Source organism: Labeo rohita, chromosome 3 (genome assembly GCF_022985175.1).
Source record: "Labeo rohita strain BAU-BD-2019 chromosome 3, IGBB_LRoh.1.0, whole genome shotgun sequence".
NCBI lineage: Eukaryota > Metazoa > Chordata > Actinopteri > Cypriniformes > Cyprinidae > Labeo > Labeo rohita.
Window position 1 is genome coordinate 32,428,787 of NC_066871.1, and position 20,444 is coordinate 32,449,230.

Below are 20,444 nucleotides of genomic sequence, written 5' to 3' on the forward strand. Positions count from 1 at the left end.
AGCAAAAAGAAAGGGTTTGTGTAGAGATAATGATTGCTACACTCCTTCATGCTTGAGAAAAGAGGATAATTAAGATGTAGTTGGAGCAAGTGTAACTTCGAGAAGTGTTGGCCTCTCTTTACCTCTTCTTCTTCATTAAGACGTCGCTTAACTGTGGGATGGTATTCCTTCATTTATTAAAGCTCTGTCATTTTACTTAAAGTTACAAGAGCGGTTAGAGACATTCAAATGCTTTTTCTTCTTGTAAATGGAGATTAGAAGTGAAATCTACTGATTTAATGATCGCAAAGTGCGGGAATGAATCTTTTTTGTAACGTACGCTGAAATTTTCCTTGCCTAATTTAAATGCATTCATCCATAACATTTTAGCATAATTGAAAACGCCACACATCTAAACGAATCTGCCATTAGCATGAGCGGAAACACAAGTTACATTTTTTTAGCACCTATGCACAATTCATTACACAAACAGGTTGGCATAATCACAGACATTAAATCTTCCCGTACAATTGGGGGGCAATTACTGATGGAAATTTTAATAAAGCATGTACGGTATGATGTGAAGTGCCTTAACCTGAGTGGGTCTTAAAGACATTCTGTCTCTTCTGTGAGATATTACTGGGAACACATTACCGTTCTTTGTCGCTACCCTTTTTCTTTAGAGTCTCGCTGAATGGCTGAATGTGCAGGTTATCGCATATTTCTGCACATCCCAGATTATTGGGGCCTGACGTGCTGTCAGGGAAGCTGTATCTGTTCTTTCCATTAACATGAGAGGATTAATGAACTTGTCTGGAGATAATCTCAAATTCAAAGCCAGGAGATCACAGGTTTGTCAGCTCGCGTGGGCCATTATTATACACGCCATTCTTTTCTCATTCAGTTTCTTGAGTCTGCTAATACTCCTTTTCAGAACACCTTATGGTGCTTTTCTACTATCTCCATTTGCATTTTACAGAAGAAAGAAAAATACATACAGATTTGAAACAGCATGAAGAGATAAACTGGTGCCATTGGCTTTATCAGAAAATGTAATGTGTACAGTAGATGCCATCAAACAAAGAATGCATTTGGGCGGTCATGCACTTACGGTGGAAGTATGCGGGTCAATGCATAACATTGTCAACATGTTTTTTGTTTGTACAAACTGGAGACGAGTCAAAATACTTTTCTGTGGTAATCGGTAGCCTGCCACAGATGATGTTGAATGAGCTTCACTTGTATTAAATCCGCAGCATTCCTTTAAGCCACCAGAGGCACACTGTGGTTTTACACTTGCAAACTAGTCAAGTAGTTGCGATACAAGATATACTGTATGCATTGCATATATCTGGAAATCTTACAAAAGAAGGGTAGGCCTAGTTTGGAATGATGTGGATAAGGTGATATGGGTTGTTTATATGGAAGTAAAAACACAAGATGAGACAAAGACCTTAGCCAGAACATGTCCTGTTTTAATGGCACTGAAAAGAAATTCAAATGAGGAATGTTTTGGTTCCACAAGATGATTAGAACTGTGAGTTTGACTGGCGTCTGCTGTGATAAGAGAGGATGGACATATCAATCTTAATGCAGCTATAATACACAATGGACCATCTGCTTTCTCAATGATTTTTTTCATGGACAGATCACAGATGGATCAGAGTAGATGCTATAATGATATGACAAATATGCTGAAAACTTTTCAAAAATTCCTTTATGTTGTTCTGGAAACATTTTTAAAATGCATTTCGATGACGGTGATGAGATTTAAAGAGTCCACACTGCTGTTTCAGTGCTTCAGTAGTAGTTACTCTTACTTCGTTGTCTGCCGGGGTGAGATTGCTGAGGTTTTTATTGTTCAAGTTTAGTGATTAATTCTGACACACATTTCCCTTTGTCACATACAATTCAGCAGATCTGAGGGCAGAGAGTGGGGACGCAAGTGAAGATATGAGACAGAAAAAGAGCTGAAGAGAAAAGAAGACAGACAGTTAAAAAGGGTAGGAGAAAGAGAGACAGGAAGGAGAGGAAGAGACAGGAAGAGGAGGAAACACAGGTAAAGAAGAATGGAGAGAGATGGGGTAAGTGGAAGGGTGAGATAAAAAGCAGAAAGCGAGGACAATAGACAGGTAAAGAGAGACGGGTAAAGAGGAAGAAAGGGAGGAAAAAAGACAGAGTGAGACAGACAGCTAGAGACAGGAAGAGTAGGACAGGAAGAAAGACTATCAAAAAAGTAGAAAGAGAGAACAAGGAAGAGAAAGGAGTGAAAAAAAGTAGAAAGAATGATAAGTAAAAAGACAGATAGAGACAGGTAAAGAATGATGAAGAGAGAGACAGATGGACTAGAAGGAGTGAAAGAGAGTAAAATGAGAGAGGTAGACAGAAAGAAAGACAATAAAAAAAGTTAGAGAGACAGAGAGGGAAGAAGAGAACGAGAGACATGTAGACTGGAAGGAGTGAAGGACGAGTAGGAAGAAAAACAAGTAAAAAGACAGATAAAGAGAGACAGGTAAAGAGCGATGAAGAGAGGTAAAAGAAGACAAACAAGCATGGAAGACTAGAGAGAGAGGGGAAGAAAAAGGGAGAACCAGGTAAGGATGAAGGGAGACAAGTAAAGAGAGGGACAAATAGATACAGTTGAAGTCAAAAGTTTACATACACCTTACATAATCTGCAAAATGGTAATTATTTTATCAAAGTAAGAGGGATCAAACCATTTTTATTATTTACTACTGACCTGAATAAGATATTTCACATAAAAGATATTTACATATAGTCCACAAGAAAAAAATAATAGTTATATAGAATAATAGTTTGATTATATAATAGTATGAATAGTTTGAATATAGTAGAATAGTTTGAACACTGAGGACAACTGAAGGACTCAGGGTGTATAAGCCAGGAGTGTTAACTTTTGAACAGAATGAAGATGTGTACATTTGTATTATTTTGCCTAAATATTTTTTTTTTCTTTTTTTTCCATTTAGTACTGCCCATCAGAAGCTACAGAAGAGACTTGCATGTTTCCCAGAGGACAAAATAAATTTACCTTGATCTTTAATTTTAAAAAGTTTACACCCCAGGCTTTTAATACATATTTTTTTCCTTCTGGAGCATCAGTGAGCATTTGAACCTATAGTAATAGTTGCATATGAGTACTTCAGTTGTCCTTAGTGCGAAAAGATGAATCTCAAAATCATACAGTCATTGTTGGAAAGGGGTCAACTACACAAAAATGCTGAAAAACCAAAGAATTTGTGGCACCTGAAGAATTTTTCTGAAGAAAAGCAGGCAGTTTAACTGTTTAGGACGTTTCCTATCAGATGTCAAATAGACGTCTATTAGATGTCTTTAAGATGTTTATGATTTAGAATGTATGTAAAACTGACATCTTACAGACATCTGCAGATGCTTTCCAGATTAAGTAAGCGTGCTATAAGGGGACAAGGTATTAAGAATCAACCATATGTAAACTTTTAAACAGGGTCTTCTTTTATAAATCAACTACTATTTCCTCTTGTGGACTATATGTGGACATTTTTTTCTGTAAAATATCTTATTCAGGTCAGTACTAAATAAAAAATAACATGCATTTTGTATGATTCCTCTTATTTTGGTCAAATAATTAGCATTTTGCAGATTCGGCAAGGCGAATGTAAACTTTTGACTTTGAATGTAGATAAGCAGAGTGAGAGGAAAAGAGGTAAAGAAGGAGGGACAGTTAGAGAGGTAGAGATGAAGAAGGATAAGCAGATTGACAGGGTCAGAAAAATAGCTTGAGAGGCAGGAAGAAAAAGAGAGTTGTGACGAGGTAGGATAAAAGTTGTGAAGAGGTTGATAAAAAGAGGCAGGAAGAGCAGCAGAGAAAAAGAAAGGCAGAGTGGGAGGGGATGGTAAGAGCAACAGGTAGTGAAGGGAGACAAGTCAAAAATGAGAGAGATATGAAAATGTGGGGACGAAGGAAGACAGAATGAGATGGGAAAGGAAGGAGAAATGAAAGCAGGTAGAGACAGACTGGGGTTAGATGGAAAGAGGAACTGAGACGATAGTCATACAAAGTCAGTGAGCGTATGCTCACGAGAGAGAGAGAAAGAGAGAGGCTTGTTATCTGAGCGTGTTTTGACTGCCTGCCATCTTACAGATGGAATCACAAAGAGGGGAATGAGAGATGAGGGGGTGGGCAGAGGGTCACGTTCACTGAGCAGCCCAAACTGAAACTAAAACACAATGCTGAGATTGTGAAGCAGGAACCGCTCAACTCTATAGCAGACGTGGTTCCCAGCATTATATGCAGTGTGTGAAGCATGACCAAAGGGGGAGGGGTGGAAGAATCTGACCAAAATAAAACACAACACATGACCAACATGTTTCAAACATCCAAACCAGACGGTTCCAAGTCAATCACAACATCTGAATTTCACAAACATGCAGAAAGCAGTCTTCCCCTGACAGTTCACCAGCACACAAGAGCCAGGAGGAGGAATTCAAAAAATAATCCAACACCCTGTCCTTGGTGTTTTTAGCTTCCAAGCGAGAAAATGAACCGTCATCAATCCCAGCTAATAGTTTATGTTGCATCACAAAAGTCAGAACTAACAAATTGATCCCTGATGTCCCTAGAAAAGCCACAGTAAGGCAGAAGGCAGAAAAGAGGACAATTGTCTGTGAAATCTGACTCTTTGCTGTTTGATAGCACAACTCCTGTTGGTTGGCTCTCTGGTGCATAACAACATACTATCAGGGAGAAAAATTATACTGTGATTGTTCTCAAGGAAGAGGAGGTGGAACTGAAAGAACAAGGGCCAGTGGTTACAGACTTCAGAACTAGCATCAGATTTCTCTATCGTCATTGTTAAGCTGAGTCACCAAGCTATGGAGTGCAGCAGGTCCGCCTACGTTTACAAAAGCCTTGATTCCGGAAGTATTTTGCCCATTCATTTCCTATTCACATCAATAGGACTAACCAAAAAGACAAGTTACAAATTGTATTGTGAATCAAATCAGTAACAGTGACAGAATATACAACAATTTGCTACAAGTAAACTATGTAGTGACTATGTAACAGACCTCACTCCAGTGCCCTTAAGAGGTGCATTAGTGACTGATTCTACAGGCAACTTTTTTTTTAACATCTTTGTTAGCACACCTTTGTCTCAGACCAGTTGAAGCTGGTTTGAATCCTACTTGTTGTGGTGCCAGTTGTTCAGGACCAGTTTCATTGGTACAGTGAGATTTAGGGGGGTAAATGTAACAGAAACTAGCCCAGGGGTAGGCAATTTGCAGTCCTAGAGAGCCGCTGTCCTGCAGAGTTTTGCTCCAGCCCTGAAAACAAACCTCACCTGCCTATAGCCTTAGTAATCCTAAAGACATTGATCAGCTTGTTCAGGTGTGTTTAATTAGAGTTGGAGCTAAGCTCTGTAGGACAGCAGCTCTTAAGGACCAAATTTGACTACCCCTAGGCTAGCCAGAAAACGCTGTAGGTAATCTTCCCCTGGTCTCGAAAGGTGTGCTAGTGACTGACACTAGAGGCTGCATCCTTTATTCCCCCATGCCGATTGATGTTGGTTTGAATTCTACTCATTACTGCTCAAATAGGACCAATTTAGTTGGTGCCATGACTCGGATAGGAGTGAATTTTATGGTTGCTTAATGTGAAAGAGGCTAACTAGTAAGAGCTGTGCAGGTTAACCTGTAGCCTGCAATGCTGGTTGATGCTGGTTCAACTATGATTATGCATCATCAATAATCTGTTGTTGTCAGATTTGACATTCTGTAATTCCCAAACATCGTGTCTTTCAGCAGGTCCCACGCCTGACACTCAAAATCCAACCCTTCTTCACACACAATGTATAAATGCATCACTTGTGGTGCTAGTTGTTCAGTTGTTAGGTGCTAATTGTTCAGCTGTAGGTCCAGTTTTATTTGTGTAGTGACCAGGATGGGAGTGACCCTGAACAGAGACTAGCCTAGGAGTAGGCAAGTTTCGTCCTAGAGAGTTGCTGTCCTGCAGAGTTTTGCAGGACCCTGAAAAAAAAACCTGCCTATAGCCTTAGTAATCCTAAAGATATTGATTAGCTTGTTCAGGTGTGTTTGATGAGGGTTGGAGTTAAAGGATAGTGGCTAGCGGCTCTCTAGGAATGAATTTGCATTCCCCGGGGCTAGCCATAAAAGGCAGTAGGTACACCTCACTCCCCTGAGCCTGCGCCCTTTACTCTCCCATACCGGTTGATTTGTGGTTTGAATCCTACTCATTGCTGAACAAATAAGACCAATTTAGTTGGTGCCATGACCCGGATAGTAGTGAGTTTTAAGGGGGTTGAGTGTAAGGGAGGCTGGCTAGTAAGAGCTGTGTAGGTAAACCTGTAAGCCTCCCATGCTGGTTGACGTTGGTTCAACTATGACTGCATAATCAACAATCTTTTAGAGTCAGATCTGACATTCTGTAATCCCCAAACATTGTATCTTTCAGCATGTCTCACGTTTGCCACTCAAAATCCAACCCTTATCCGCACACAATGCATAAATGCATCACTTGCAGTGGTAGTTGTTCAGGTCCAGTTTCAATGGTGCAGTGACCGGGATGGGAGTGAGCCTTAACAGAGGCTAGACCAGGGGTAGGCAAGCTTGGTCCTAGAGAGCCGTTATCTCGCAGAGTTGGGCTCCAACCCTGAAAAAAACCTCACCTGCTTATAGCCTTAGTAATCCTAAATACATAGATTTGCTTGTTCAGGTGTTTCTGATTAGGGTTGGAGCTGATCTCTGCAAGACAGCAGCTCTCTAGGACCTAACTTTCTTACCCCTGGGCTAGCCAGAAAAAGCTGTAAGTAAACCTCACTGCCCCTGGTCTTGAAAGGCATACTAGCGACTGACACTAGAGGCTGTTTACTTTATTCTCCAGTGCTGGTTGGTGTTGGTTTGAATACCACTTATTGCTGCACGTATAGGACCAATTTAGTTGGTGCCATGACCCGGAAGGGAGTGAGTTTTAAGGGAGTTGAATGTAATGGAGGCTGGCTAGTAAGAGCTGTGTAGGTAAACCTGTAGTTTCCCATGCTGGTTGATGCTGGTTCAAATCCTGCTTGTGGTGTGAGTAGGATCAGTTTAAATGGTGCCGTGACCCGGATGGGAATGAGCTTTAGGGGGCAAGTGTCGGAAGCCAACTAGTAAGAGCTGTGCAGGCAAACTTCATTCCCCTCATGTCAAAGGCGTGTTGGGGAACTGACGCTAAAGGTTATGTGCTTTAGCCAACCACAAAGGTTGACTCTGGTTCAAATCCCACTCTGAGTGGTGCAAGAAGGACCAGATACAGCTAAAGCTACTGAAACAACAGTAAGTCTATGGTAGCTAATGGGTCAAGGTGGGGCTGATTAGTATGACCCCATTAGCCCCTGCTGCTGCATTCTAGAACTACACCATCTGAAAGCAAAAGCGTCTTTTGTTATTGACAGCCATTCAAAATTATATGAGTATTCTGACTGAATCAATATGGAAAGCATTTATTAAACAATAGACTTTTTATAAGAGTCTGTTTTGTCCTAATATTAAGTATAATGAGCAAAACTACTGCATGTTTGTTAACTATATTTACCATGGCCATTTTTTTGCAAAGGAAGTTTTTCAAACCCAATGGGACTTTTAGCCTTAAGATCTCAGCACTTGCAATTCACCACACACACACACTCCAAGTCCCCATTCAGCTGAGCAGAGAAACAGACTTCCCTCTGTGCACAGAACCTGGATCAGTGCAGAAAGCCGTGCAGCTGTGCGAGACAGCTGTCAGGAATAAGGCAGACAATGCGCTTTGACATGTTGATTCACTGCTTGCTGGCTACGAGCAGCCTGCATCGCTTCAGAAATGCATGCATTAATGGAGGTTTCTTCCACCCTCCTCAGGGGCTCAGAAATGATTTCTGCTTGGAGAACTTGGAAAACATACAGACACGACTTGATGGCTTGGGTTTAACCACAGAGTTTGGCGGGTTGTTCTTGTGGCAGGGCAAACCAAAATAAACTGTACAAATTGAAGCAGGAAGAATCTTACACTAACATTTGTCTTCCTTTTACAGATATGATTGATGTGGAAAAAACTTAGCAACAAAAAAGCACAGTTTCAAGAAATAATTAGTCATTATAACAGTTAGCAAGTTCCTATTACACTTTTAAGAGCCCTTGAATTGAATCGCAACCTTGTGAATCAGAATTGAATCAAATTGTGAAATTTGTGTCAAACCCCAGTCCTAATTTTAAACATTTAGTCTTTTTCTCATTAGGCTTTACCAGCATTTTCATGTTGTCTAGATCTGACTGCATCATCAACAATCTGTTACAGTCAGATTTGACATTCTGTAATCCCCAAACATCGTGTCTTTCAGCAAGTCCCACGTCTGCCACTCAAAATCCAACACTTCTCCACACACAACGCATAAATGCATCACTTCAGCTTAACTTCCTGCCACGGCTGAGGGCTCAGACAGCATGCTCCAAACATTACCCACTTGTCATATTTCATGGAGTTTGACATGTGAACTGCCGTAACAGGATTTGAACCTAAAATATTCTAAGCCTCTTTCACTACATCAGAGTATTTCAATATGAGATCCAATATAGTGTGGAAAATGTACTGTTTTTATTTATTTATTTTATATACGCTTATCTGCTGACCATAAAACATTTTTATCATGCATCTTTTTTCCAACCCATGCTTTCAATCAGAAAATTCTCTCCCTTTTTTCATTTTACATGACAAAGTGCATCTGAACCTGGGAATAAACTTGAATTTTCCAACTGGATTTTCCATCTGCATTCCAAAACAACACAGATAAACCCTGCTTAGTCTGAAAACCCCCAATGCAGGTTTTGACATGCATTATGCTTTAGCTAAATGATTTCCCATGTCATAAATCATGCATTACTAACATAAAGATCTGGCAATCTGGCCTCATACGTTCCATGAAGACACCATGCATTGCCCAAAACAGAACTTACTATAAGCTGGTACCATAGAGATACCATACAGTTACAATAAAATAAAAAGATATAGTATGGGGGAACTGGTATCTGGATGAGCTGCATGTAATATTCTATATGACATGAACACATTCCACATTATGGCGTTGAATGCACAACAGCTGTAGCTGAAAATACTTTCTTTGTTGCTGTTGCTGTGAGAGTTCATATCAAAGCTCTGCAGCAATTTCAGGACCAATATGAGGAAAAAAAAAAAAATCATTAACATCAAAGCAGTGGAAAACTCAAACTTGGCTCTTAGCTTAAAGATCCACAAGCTATTTTGCTGTGTGAGAGTTTTTTTGTTCCTGTTAAGGCACATCTAGTCTGGCAAACACTTAAAAGAGCTGCTCAGAGACCAATCTTTCAGCTTGTAAGTAAATGAGAACTGTTCATAACACTGTTTAACACGCACATGCTTAGTGGGACATCCTCTAACAACATTCCTATTAAACAATCATTGGCCTTTTAGAGGTAAGATAAGATCCTGGAGTCAGGGAGTGAATTATGGATGCATCTGATAATCAATAGAGGACATCAAAACAAAACATTTATGCATTTATACACAGAAAATGCTGTTATCCAAAGCATGTTACATTTGCATTCAAGGCATACGTGAAAACATGTTCCCTTAGAATGAAAATGAATATAACAAGCCTGCTAGATGCAATATAAACACTCATTTTTATCTCAAATCTAGTTGTGTTCATGTTTTTTTTGTGGCCTACACACCTTGTTTGTGGACTTCTATTAAAGTGTAGTGAGTCTCTCGTTGTTTTGCCCGGGGGAATCAAACCTTTGTCTTTGCTTCTTGCTTCAACAAAATCTCACTCCAAAAAATGGGAATGCATAAGTTTTAAACAACATTCTAGTAATGCTAATGCGAACAGTCGCGTTTAATGAGATTCCTGCTCAATCTGTATCAGACATAGATAATCACTTTATTAGATAGAACTAGTATATTTGATAATATTTGATATTTGGCTAACTGCTAGGGTTTGGCACAAGACAATGTTGTTGCGTGAGATGAACTGACAACGAACATATTGCACACTGAAAATTAATGACAGTGTGAACCTCTCTTAAAGTCATTGAGGAATTGCCTGGAGGACCATTCCCATCAACCAATCATGTTAAAGTGTCATTGTAAGGCTTAGCGTTAATGCTAACACTGGATGGCAAGAGTGCTGTTACATGAATAACAAAAGATGTTGATTCAGAAACATGTCCTGGGTAAATCAAGTTGTGTATACACATGCAAACAATACCAACATCTGAAGCACAGTCTGTCATTGTTTTAGCGTCACAGATCACTAGAAAGAATCTCGACGGTCAGGTTTGTAAATCTAACCCAAACATCTCGGCTCAGTCCTTCCCTTGTGAAAAAGAAGCGTACCTAATCATACTGAAAGTGCACTTTCAAATCTTAAAAGTGTATTTTAAAAACTCTATATGATATAAATGAAATAAAGGTCATTTAACTGTATTTAAAGAGTGTACATTGTATCTTGAGTAAAGAGCATTTTGTAATAACGTCAAATTAAAAATTTTATCTCAAAGTACAATATGTAAAATCATTGTTTTAATAATCTTTTGTCATGCTTTCAATAAGTACACTTATTTTGATGTGTTGAATATATGTGATTATATGTTAGACTGTAGTGTGTTATTGGACAACTTTAATATAATATATATTGAATGTATTAAATTGCCACTTTATTACAAATTTATGTAGTTAAATAAAGTGTCTTGCGAAAATATTCATACCCCTTAATTTATTGTTTGTTGCAGCCAACTGCTTTAAATAACTTTTTTCCCCACATCAATCTACACTCCATATATCATAATGACAAAGCAAAAAACAGATTTGTGACAACTTTGCAAATGTATAAAAATAAAAAAAAAATGAAATTTGCATAAGTATTCATACCCTTTTCTAAGACACTTAAAATTTAGCTTAGAAGCATTCACATCGCTTGTAGATGTTACTACATTTTGAGTGCACTGTAAAAAACAATTTGTTGAGTCAACTTAAAAAAATGTGTAACCTGGCTGCCTTAAAATGTTAAGTTCAGTCAACTCAATAAAAGTTTATTCAACTTAAAATGTTAAATTATACTAAGTGACAACTTAGATATTTGAGTTGAATCAACTTAAAATTTTAAGGCAGCTGGGTTACTTACCCATCTGTTAAGTTTAGCAAACACAAACATCTAAATTGTTACTTAGTACAACTTAACATTTCAAGTTGACCAAACTTATTTTAGTTGACTGAACTTAAAATTTTAAGGCAGCAGAGTAACAAATTAATTTAAGCTGACTCAACAAATTGTGTTTTTTATTTTTTACAGTGTGCAGTTAACCTGTTGCAAATACATTTGAATGAGTTTGATCTGAAAAGGAACACACCTCTTAATAAACTGAAACTGAATAAATAAGCTTTTCATTGACGTATGGTTATGATAGGACAATATTTGGCCGAGATACAACTATTTGAGAAAATCGCCTTTAAAGTTGTCCAAATGAAGTTCTTAGAAATGCATATTACTAATCAAAAATTAAGTTTTGATATATTTATGGAACATGATCGCTACTTAATATCCTAATGATTTTTGGCATAAAAGAAAAATAATTTTGACCCCTACAATGTATGGCTATTGCTACAAATATACCCATGCTACTTTTTTTGAGGTCAAGGGTCACATATAAATTCAACTATAAACTTTCTTTCATTTAATTGTAAATAACTTGTACTGAAGTGTCTGAAAACATTACTTTTAGTTTGCACTTAAGTATTATTATTTAACAGTAGACTCCTTTAAAAGTGTACTTCTTTTTCACAAGAGCTTTTTTTCTGTCCCTCTGTTCATTTCTAATCTCATCTCTCTCCTTTCCCATTTCATGGCGATCACTAGCATTCAGTGCTGTGATGTGGAATAATTAAACCATTCAGTGAGCAGGGCTTTCCTATAAAATACAGCTACTCCTTCCTCGTTTTGATGGGATGAGTGCTTTTACGTGGCACAAGTCCCACCGGCTGGTCTCTGAATGAACATGGAGAAGGTAGAGTGAAAGGCTGCACGATGATTTATTGCTGCATTTGCACCTAGATCCCAGTCAGATAACTCAAGTTCAATAAACTCCTCTCACATACACAGAGGGGAGCCCGCGTGGCTTTCTAAGACCGGAGGAACCGGAGCAGTTACCCCTTCATGCGCCTGCAGATAGATTAGCATCCAGCTCAAAGCAGCAGCACATCAAAAGGAGCTTTGACGCTCAGTACGGCTACACAGAAGGGTAGGTGAGGGAAAGGGTGGCCCTGTGCCTTCAACGAGGATTCTGAGAAATACTCCCAAGCTTTTAGAGCTGGAGAAATCTATAGCCTGAGAGGGAGATAGATGTAGAGCTTGGGAAAAGGGGAAACCTGCAGCTTTATTTGGGATGAAAAAGCACCTACCCGCAGTGAGGGTTTGCCATGTGCTTTGGATGCTCAGTGGTTTGAGTGAGACTGTATGGAAGGTTATTCATGTCTATGATATGATGAATAGATGATTCTTCAAGCTTTTTAGCACTGAGCGTTCAAAGCACAAACTGAGAAATAAATGCCAAATCGTACCTATTGCACAATATGATTACTGTTTAATTAACACTTCCAAGGTGTAACTGCTCAAAACGTTCCACTAAAATATTTTTATGAACTAGATAAAAGCTGGGAAGTTATCACTTATTATGTTAAAAACATCTTAATGATATATTTGTTTACTAAAAACGCCCAGTTTGTGATGTTAAAGGAGAAGTCCACTACCAGAACAAAAATTTACGTATAATTGTCATCCAAGATGTTCATGTCTTTCTTTCTTCATTCGTAAAAAATTGTGTTTTTTGAGGAAAACATTTTAGGATTTTTCTCCATATAATGGACTGATATGGTGCCCCGAGTTTAAATGGGGCTTCAAACGATCCCAAATGCGGTTGTAAACAATCCCAGCTGAGGAAGAAGGGTCTTATCTAGCAAAATGATTGGTTATTTCCATTAATAAAATACAATTTAAATGCTTTTTAATCTCAAACACTCGTCTTGTCTTACTTTGACTTTAACTCTGTGTATTCTGGCTCAAGACAGTGTATGTCGAAAAACTCCCTCAACTTCAAAATTTTCTCCCTCAACAAAAATCATTTCAAAATCATCCTACATCGCTGCAGAAGTACCGACCCAGTCTACGCAAGGTGAACATGCAAAGAAGATCAACCACCCTTAACAAAAAAGGTAAAACAGCGACATAGGATGATTTTGAAGTTGAGGGAGAACATGTGACACGACATACCCTGACTGTCATGAACCGGAACAAAAACAGTCCAGGCTGAGTAAGACAAGACGAGCATTTGACGTCAAATAGTATATAAACTGTATTATTTTAATGAAAATGAGCTGTCGTTTCACTAGATAAGACCCCTTGGGATCGTTTACAACCACATTTGGGATCGTTTGAAGCCGCATTTAAACTGCATTTTGGAAGTTCAAACTTGGGGCACCACATCAGTCCATTATATAGAAAAAAAATGCTGAAATGTTTTCCTCAAAAAGCATAATTTCTTTACGACTGAAGAAAAAAAGACATTAACATCTTGAATGACAAGGAGGTGAGTACATTATATGTGAATCTTTTGTTCTGGTGGACGTCTCCTTTAATCAGCCGTTTGAACTCATTCTGACGGCACCCATTTACTGCAGAGGATCCACTAGTGAGCAAGTAAATGCTAAATATATATGAATCTGTTTCTGTGAAGAAACAAACTCATCTACATCTTGGATGGCCTGAGGGCGAGTACATTTTCAGCAAATCTTCATTTTTGGGTTAGCTATTTCTTTAATGGCAAAAGGACTGTTTGAAAATGAAACTGTCTGGTACTGGTACACTAAAAATAACCATCTTAAAATAAAGACATCTAAGACTTTTGCACAATACTGTATTGTACACCCCTACATCAAACCATAAGTAATTCATCTTGGCCTAAGCCAGTTATTCATTCAGCCAGTCATCAAGCCAGTGATTTTTTTTTTTTCAGCAGGGAGTGCTAATCCAAACATGCATAAGCCACCTTGTCTGGTGTGTGAATTGCGCATCTCCTGATGCTACTGTTCTGCAATAACTGAGTGTGTTTTTAGCCACCAACTGTTTGTGCCTGCACCCACCAAGAAAGACTAAGAACTCACAGATGGCAATGACAAAGCATAATCAAAGAAAACAACGACGAGAAAGGTTTTCCTCCGGGTGGAAGCAATCAAGCATCCCCTAGCAATTATTTGATCACAAATGAGTCAGGTAGCCCTGGCAGTGTTGTTTCAACAGAGGGAATATGGCAGACACACTCCGTCGATCTGCCCTGTTTTATGTGTGGCTCTTACAGCTTCTGCTGGCAAATATCCCCAAGAGTGCGTGATAGTGTCTCGCAGTTTTTAATTAATGCGTAAGCCTGGCGATGTTAATTAAAACCAGGCTGATTATTACCCACCAGGAATGATCATACGGACGTTTGTGCTGCTGGCCAACAAATGCCGAAAACAACTGAGGAGTTACTCTAATAACCATTAAGCTCAGGTGCAGTCTTTAGGGGCTTAAAGAATTATTTTTTAAAATGGGGATTTTTAGGTAAATAACGGCTTATTCTATTTATCTTTGCTTTGTTTAATTTCCTAATAAGGGAGCTTAAAGGGATAGTCCACCCCAAAAATTGACAAAATCATTGTGTGAAATTGATTTTGTCACCCTCATGTTATTCCAAACCTGCCATTTCATTCTTTTTTTTTTTCTTTGGAACACAAAATAATTTTGATTGTTAACCAAAAGTGTATTTTAAAGAATATTGGTCACCAAATGGTTATTTTGAAGAATGTTGGTACCATAGAAGATATTTTAAAGAATGTTGGTAACCAAAAGTATATTTTGTTAAAGAAAAACAAAACAAAACAAACAAACAAACAATATTTTTGAGAATTTTGGTAACCAAAAGTGTATTTTGAAAAATATGTTGGTAACAAAAAATTTGTTTTGAAGAATTTAGTTAACCAAAAGTGTATTTTTAAAAAATGTTGGTAAAAAGAAGAAAGGGAAAAAAAAGAGAATGAAAGTTTTGAAGAATTCAAAAAGTGTATTTTGGGGAAGAAAAGGTTGGATACCAAAAAATATGTGTATGTGTAAAACCAAAAGTGTATTTTGAAGAATGTTGGTAACTAAAAGTATATTTTTGTTAAATAAATAAATAAATAAATGTTGGTAACAAAAAACAAACAAACAACAACAAAAAAACAAACAAACAAAAAACAAACAAACCGATATTTTAAGTGTATTTTGAAAAAAAACAAAACAAAACAAACAAACATAAAAAACATAAACAAAAAAACATAAATAAATCAATAAAATAAAATAAAATAAATTATATTATAAAATTATAAAATAAAAGATTTGTAAAGAATTTTAGTAACTAAAAGTGTATTTTGAAAAGCAAAACAAAAAGTTGGTTACCGAAAAGATGTTTTAAATTGTATTTTGAAGAATGTTGGTAACAAGAAACATATTTTGAAAAATTTTGACAACCAAAAGTGTATTTTGGGGAAAAAAAGTTGCCTACTGAAAAAAATATGTTTTGAAGAATTTTGGCAACCCAAAGCATATTTTGAAGAATGTTGGTAACAAAAAACCAAAACAACAACAACAACAACAACAACAACAAACAAAACAAACAAACAAAAAAAACAGATATTTTAAAGAATTTTTGTGACCAAAAGTGTATTTTGGAAAAACAAAACAAAACAAAACAACACAAAACAAAACAAAACAAAACAAAACAAAACAAAACAAAACAAAACAAAACAAAACAAAACAAAACAAAACAATAAAAACATAAATAAATCAATAAAATAAAGTAAAATAAAATAAAATAAAATAAAGTAATGTTAGTAACAACATTGTTACCAACAAAATGCATTTTGGGGGAAAAAACAAAACAAAACAAAACAAACAAACAAACAGAATAAAAGTGTGGGAAACTTAAAAAAAAAAAAAAAAAAAAAAATATATATATATATATATATATATATATATATTCAAGAATTTTAGTAACTAAAAGTGTATTTTGAAAAACAAAACAAAAAGTTGGTTACCGAAAAGATGTTTTAAATCGTATTTTGAAGAATGTTGGTAACAAGAAACATACTTTGAAAAATTTTGACAACCAAAAGTGTATTTTGGGGAAAAAAAGTTGCCTACCAAAAAAAGATGTTTTGAAGAATTTTGGTAACCAAAAGCATATTTTGAAGAATGTTGGTAACAAGAAACATATTTTAAAGAATTTTGGCAACCAAAAGTGTATTTTGTTAAAAAAAAAAAAGTGTTGGCAATAAAAATATATATTTTGAATAATTTTAGTAACCAAAAGTGTATTTAAAAAACAAAACAAAACAAAACAAAACAAAACAAATTTGGTTACCAAAAAAGTTGTTTTGAAGAATTTTGGTAACCAAAACCATATTTTGAAGAATGTTGGTAGCCAAAAAGATATTTTGAAGAATTTCGCTAAAGAAACCTTTTCTGGAACCCAATGACTTCATACCATCATATTTTTTTCCACGTCAATGGGACCATAAACTATTTGCTTACCAACATTCTTCAAAATAATTTGTTTTTCTTCTATAGAACAAACAGATTTGGAATTAAATGAGAATGAGTAAATTATGACAGAATTTTAATTTCTGGGTGAACTATTCCTTAAAGGCCCAGAAGTTAAAAAAGTTATGCGAGTTCAAATTATTTGTGCGCCATTTCTTGACCCCATTTTATTTTTAACATACTTTTCATATTTCACCCATGCAGAAAGACTGTCTACATGCGCCATTTATTGTAGACAGTTGTTCACTGTCTACAATTGTTCACCATCCAACATCAGAACAACATGTTTTTGTTAAAACACAAAAGGCTTAGTCCACGCCTCCTAAATACACCTGAAATAAAAGTATGCAGGGTGAATTCTGAAAAAACTGGTTCTCCACTGGGCGTGCATTCATAAAAAAATGAAAGATTACAATATCACTTACTTCATAGGTTTGAACAGGGCTTGTCCGTAGTTCTGGAATGACATGATGAGCTTCAGCTGAGTGCCACCTGACTTCATAGCTGTGAAAGGAACATAATTACTGTAACACCAGCCGACCAGCTTTCTAAAAACAAGACAATATGCACACACACTCCCACACACACTAACACAATCTTCTCTTCCAGCATTCAAGCTTTCGCTCTAACTCACACAAGCATGAATCAGCTGTGATGTTTTGCAGTCTTGTAAACAGCAGTGGTGATTTCTTAGTGCATTTTGTCAGACTGTCAGCAAATCTCATGAATATATGCAGATTCCCACGACTAGCTAAGCAACCATCTGCTGTTTTTGAGAGTCGAAGAGTTAAATTGTTGAAACATCAGTAACGGATTATAGTGCACATTTGTAAGTTACTTAATTGCGATGTTCCCAGGGTACTTTAAATGAAAAACCAAAGGTCAGTGACGTGACGATTTTGTTTTATAATTTACACTAGCGTAATTATAGTTAAATAAAACTATTAAAAAACACTATATGAAAAATTAAACATTACAGACATTAAAAAATACTAAAAATTACTGAAATATTTACAAATATATATATTCTCAGTTTAACACGTTAAAAATATTTAACGCAATTAACGCAGGGGCGGGGCTAGGTTTGGCCATCCCACTCACAACTGCTAAAGAACGAACCTTTCTCACATTTGCCAGTTTCTCACAGCGGAAGTCGTCGTAGTTGGGTAAAATCCGAGAGCAGTAAATGGGAGAGTACCACAAATATATTTTTTGCATTCCCATTTGCTCAAATAGCAAAAGAAAAACTACACGATAGTGTTTTCACGACTTTCTATCAAAGGAAAAAAAAATGAGCTAGACTGATATCGGCAGTCAGAAGGGAGAACAATGTCAAATTTACCATCCCTCCCATAGAAGCGGCATTAGACACACCCTCGCATAGCGTTAACTATTTTTTTGTAACTTGATGAAATTGGCTACTCGTAGTTTCATTTGGGTTTATGATACAGCACTTTAATATAGCCAATGTCATAGTTATGCCGTCAGTTATGTCAAGAAGTTACAAAAAAGGCGATTAAAGCTGCCTTAAAACTGTGCATGTAAGTATTTATTATTTATGAGTCGCATTCAAAGCAGAATCAGATCTGCGTCAAAAGAACAAAATTAAAAAGACCAAATCAATAAATTCTGTAATTTTAAGCTTTATCTTTATTTAATTTAGATTTTAGTGTTTGATAACTTTATTAAATTAGGCTATGTTTTCTTGCTGAAAGACACTAGGCCTATATGACATTTATTATAATGGGTTTATGTGAAGATTTTTGTTTTAAGTTCACTTAAATTAGAAGATATTATTTAAAGTCTTATAAAAGTCTAAAAGTGATAGCTCTCAATTATACTGTAATGTTGAATGGCTATAGTCAATGGTTTAGTAATAGGGAAAAAAATCATAGAGACATCAGTTGGTATCAGTGATACTTGCCTTCAGTCATAAAAAAAGATGGCATTAAACAAATATGAAAAATATACATTCTTTATGTTGTTTCTACGTTAATTTGAAGATTGAATTTGATATATGATTAATGTTAATATAAACGTATAATTAAAAACTTTAATGTCAGATGAAATTAATAGTGATTCATTTCAGAAAGAATGTGCGATTAATTAGTTAATTTTTTAACCGATTGACACCACTAATATATATAAATGTTTGGAAACGCCCTAGAAAAGTGGGTTTTTGGACAATATTAGCATGACTCCTTTTTAATTTGTGATAATTTTGCACTGATAAGGGACAACACAAACTACAAAAACATATTTTATCACATAAACAGTTTTTACATTAAAAAAAAAATCTTTCGACTCACCAAAATATCCACCATTAGCAGCTATTACAGCTCTGCATAATCTGGGCCTAAATTCATTGTATTCTAAACTTAATTGTCTTCAATGATAATGTCAAATCACTTTAATGTATTTGCACCAAAAAATGATAAGGATTTATGCTGATATCGTCCACACTTTGCCTGGGGTGTTTCCAAACTTCTGGAGGGCAGTGTATATATATATATATATATATATATTTATACACTCGATTCACTCAATCGATTTTATATATATATATATATATATATATATTTTTTAATTTATGATTGTTTCTTGAGGACTATATGATTGCCACATCTTCGTAAGCATGAAAAACATTTTCATTGTGACCTAAGAGCTGCAGGTATTAAAAAACATTCAATTTCCCTTCAAAGGAAAGTAAACAGACTTTCATAAGACTTGACCAATGAATCATATGGGCGTTTCATCACAAATTAAGTCCCTCGCAAGTGTGCGCAAGCTTTTTGTGTGTGCATAGGCCTTTGGCAGCTTAAGTTAGTCACAACAAATCATATTTACTACAAAGCGAATAATCCTCCAAAATTACACCATACTGTCTACAGTGAAGTGATGTTTCTCATGGCTTTCCCAGCAGGGGCTGTGTCAGTGCATGTCTCGCAATTTCTTTTCAAGTGCCAGATCCAGACAGTCTAGTTCTGGAAGTCTTAAAACTACGAGAGAAGTCATGAAACTGACCTTAGATCAGCGGAAAACATTTTCTTTGTCAGGCTGATTAATGAGATTGGACAGCAAAGATGGCTGATACGGCTTTACGTCGAGTAATCCAAAAATTCTGTATCATATTTCCCCAGAGGGCACCTGTGCAATTCTGCAGCAGTAAAGTCTTATTGAACTCATTAGTTGAGCAGAGACACGTCAGTTGGAATGAAGCCATAATGCCGCAGCTCTTAGTGTTATTATCTAGCGAGACTTCACATACACAAATAAGTATTGTTAAACCGCGCATCTTTTGATTTGCTTCAATCCCTGGAGAACTGCTCTATTTATTTGATTAAATCCAGCCTATTTTTGCTAAATGTTTCCAGCAAAACACTGCTTTAGAGTCATTTTCTGAAAGCACAGTGATCACAACAGAGTAATTCAGCAAGTGCTAAATTTATAACCTTAATTAATCCTAATATGACTGAAATTACCTTCAGCAAAGTGCTATTTGTTCCAGAGGCTGCACTGAACCACACTGTAAAAAGTGAACAAAGGCAATTCTTGTACCATAGGGGGTGAAGAGTGATTTTTTTAATGTTAAATATCTCCTCCTGTCCCTGCCTAATATGCAGCAAACTCTAATTAAGCCATTTGTTACTTTATGAAAAGTTAATATATTTGAATGCACTAAATTACAACTTTATCATTAAAAAATGTGTAATTACAAACATATATTATAATACGGCAGTGCACTTTAACCACATTTCAAAGACAAAAAAAGTAATTATGAAGTTAGGT

The 20,444-nt window shown here is 36.3% G+C and overlaps 1 protein-coding gene across 1 annotated transcript in view; it reads right to left on the minus strand.

Moving 5' to 3' along the window:
- The window catches only part of fam20ca (FAM20C golgi associated secretory pathway kinase a), an 84,796-nt gene that overhangs the window by 52,716 nt on the left and 11,636 nt on the right, over positions 1-20,444 (minus strand). The window contains exon 3 of the mRNA XM_051101678.1: positions 17,081-17,159. Within this exon, the coding sequence (XP_050957635.1) occupies positions 17,081-17,159 (79 nt within the window). The remainder of the gene's footprint in view (positions 1-17,080; positions 17,160-20,444) is intronic.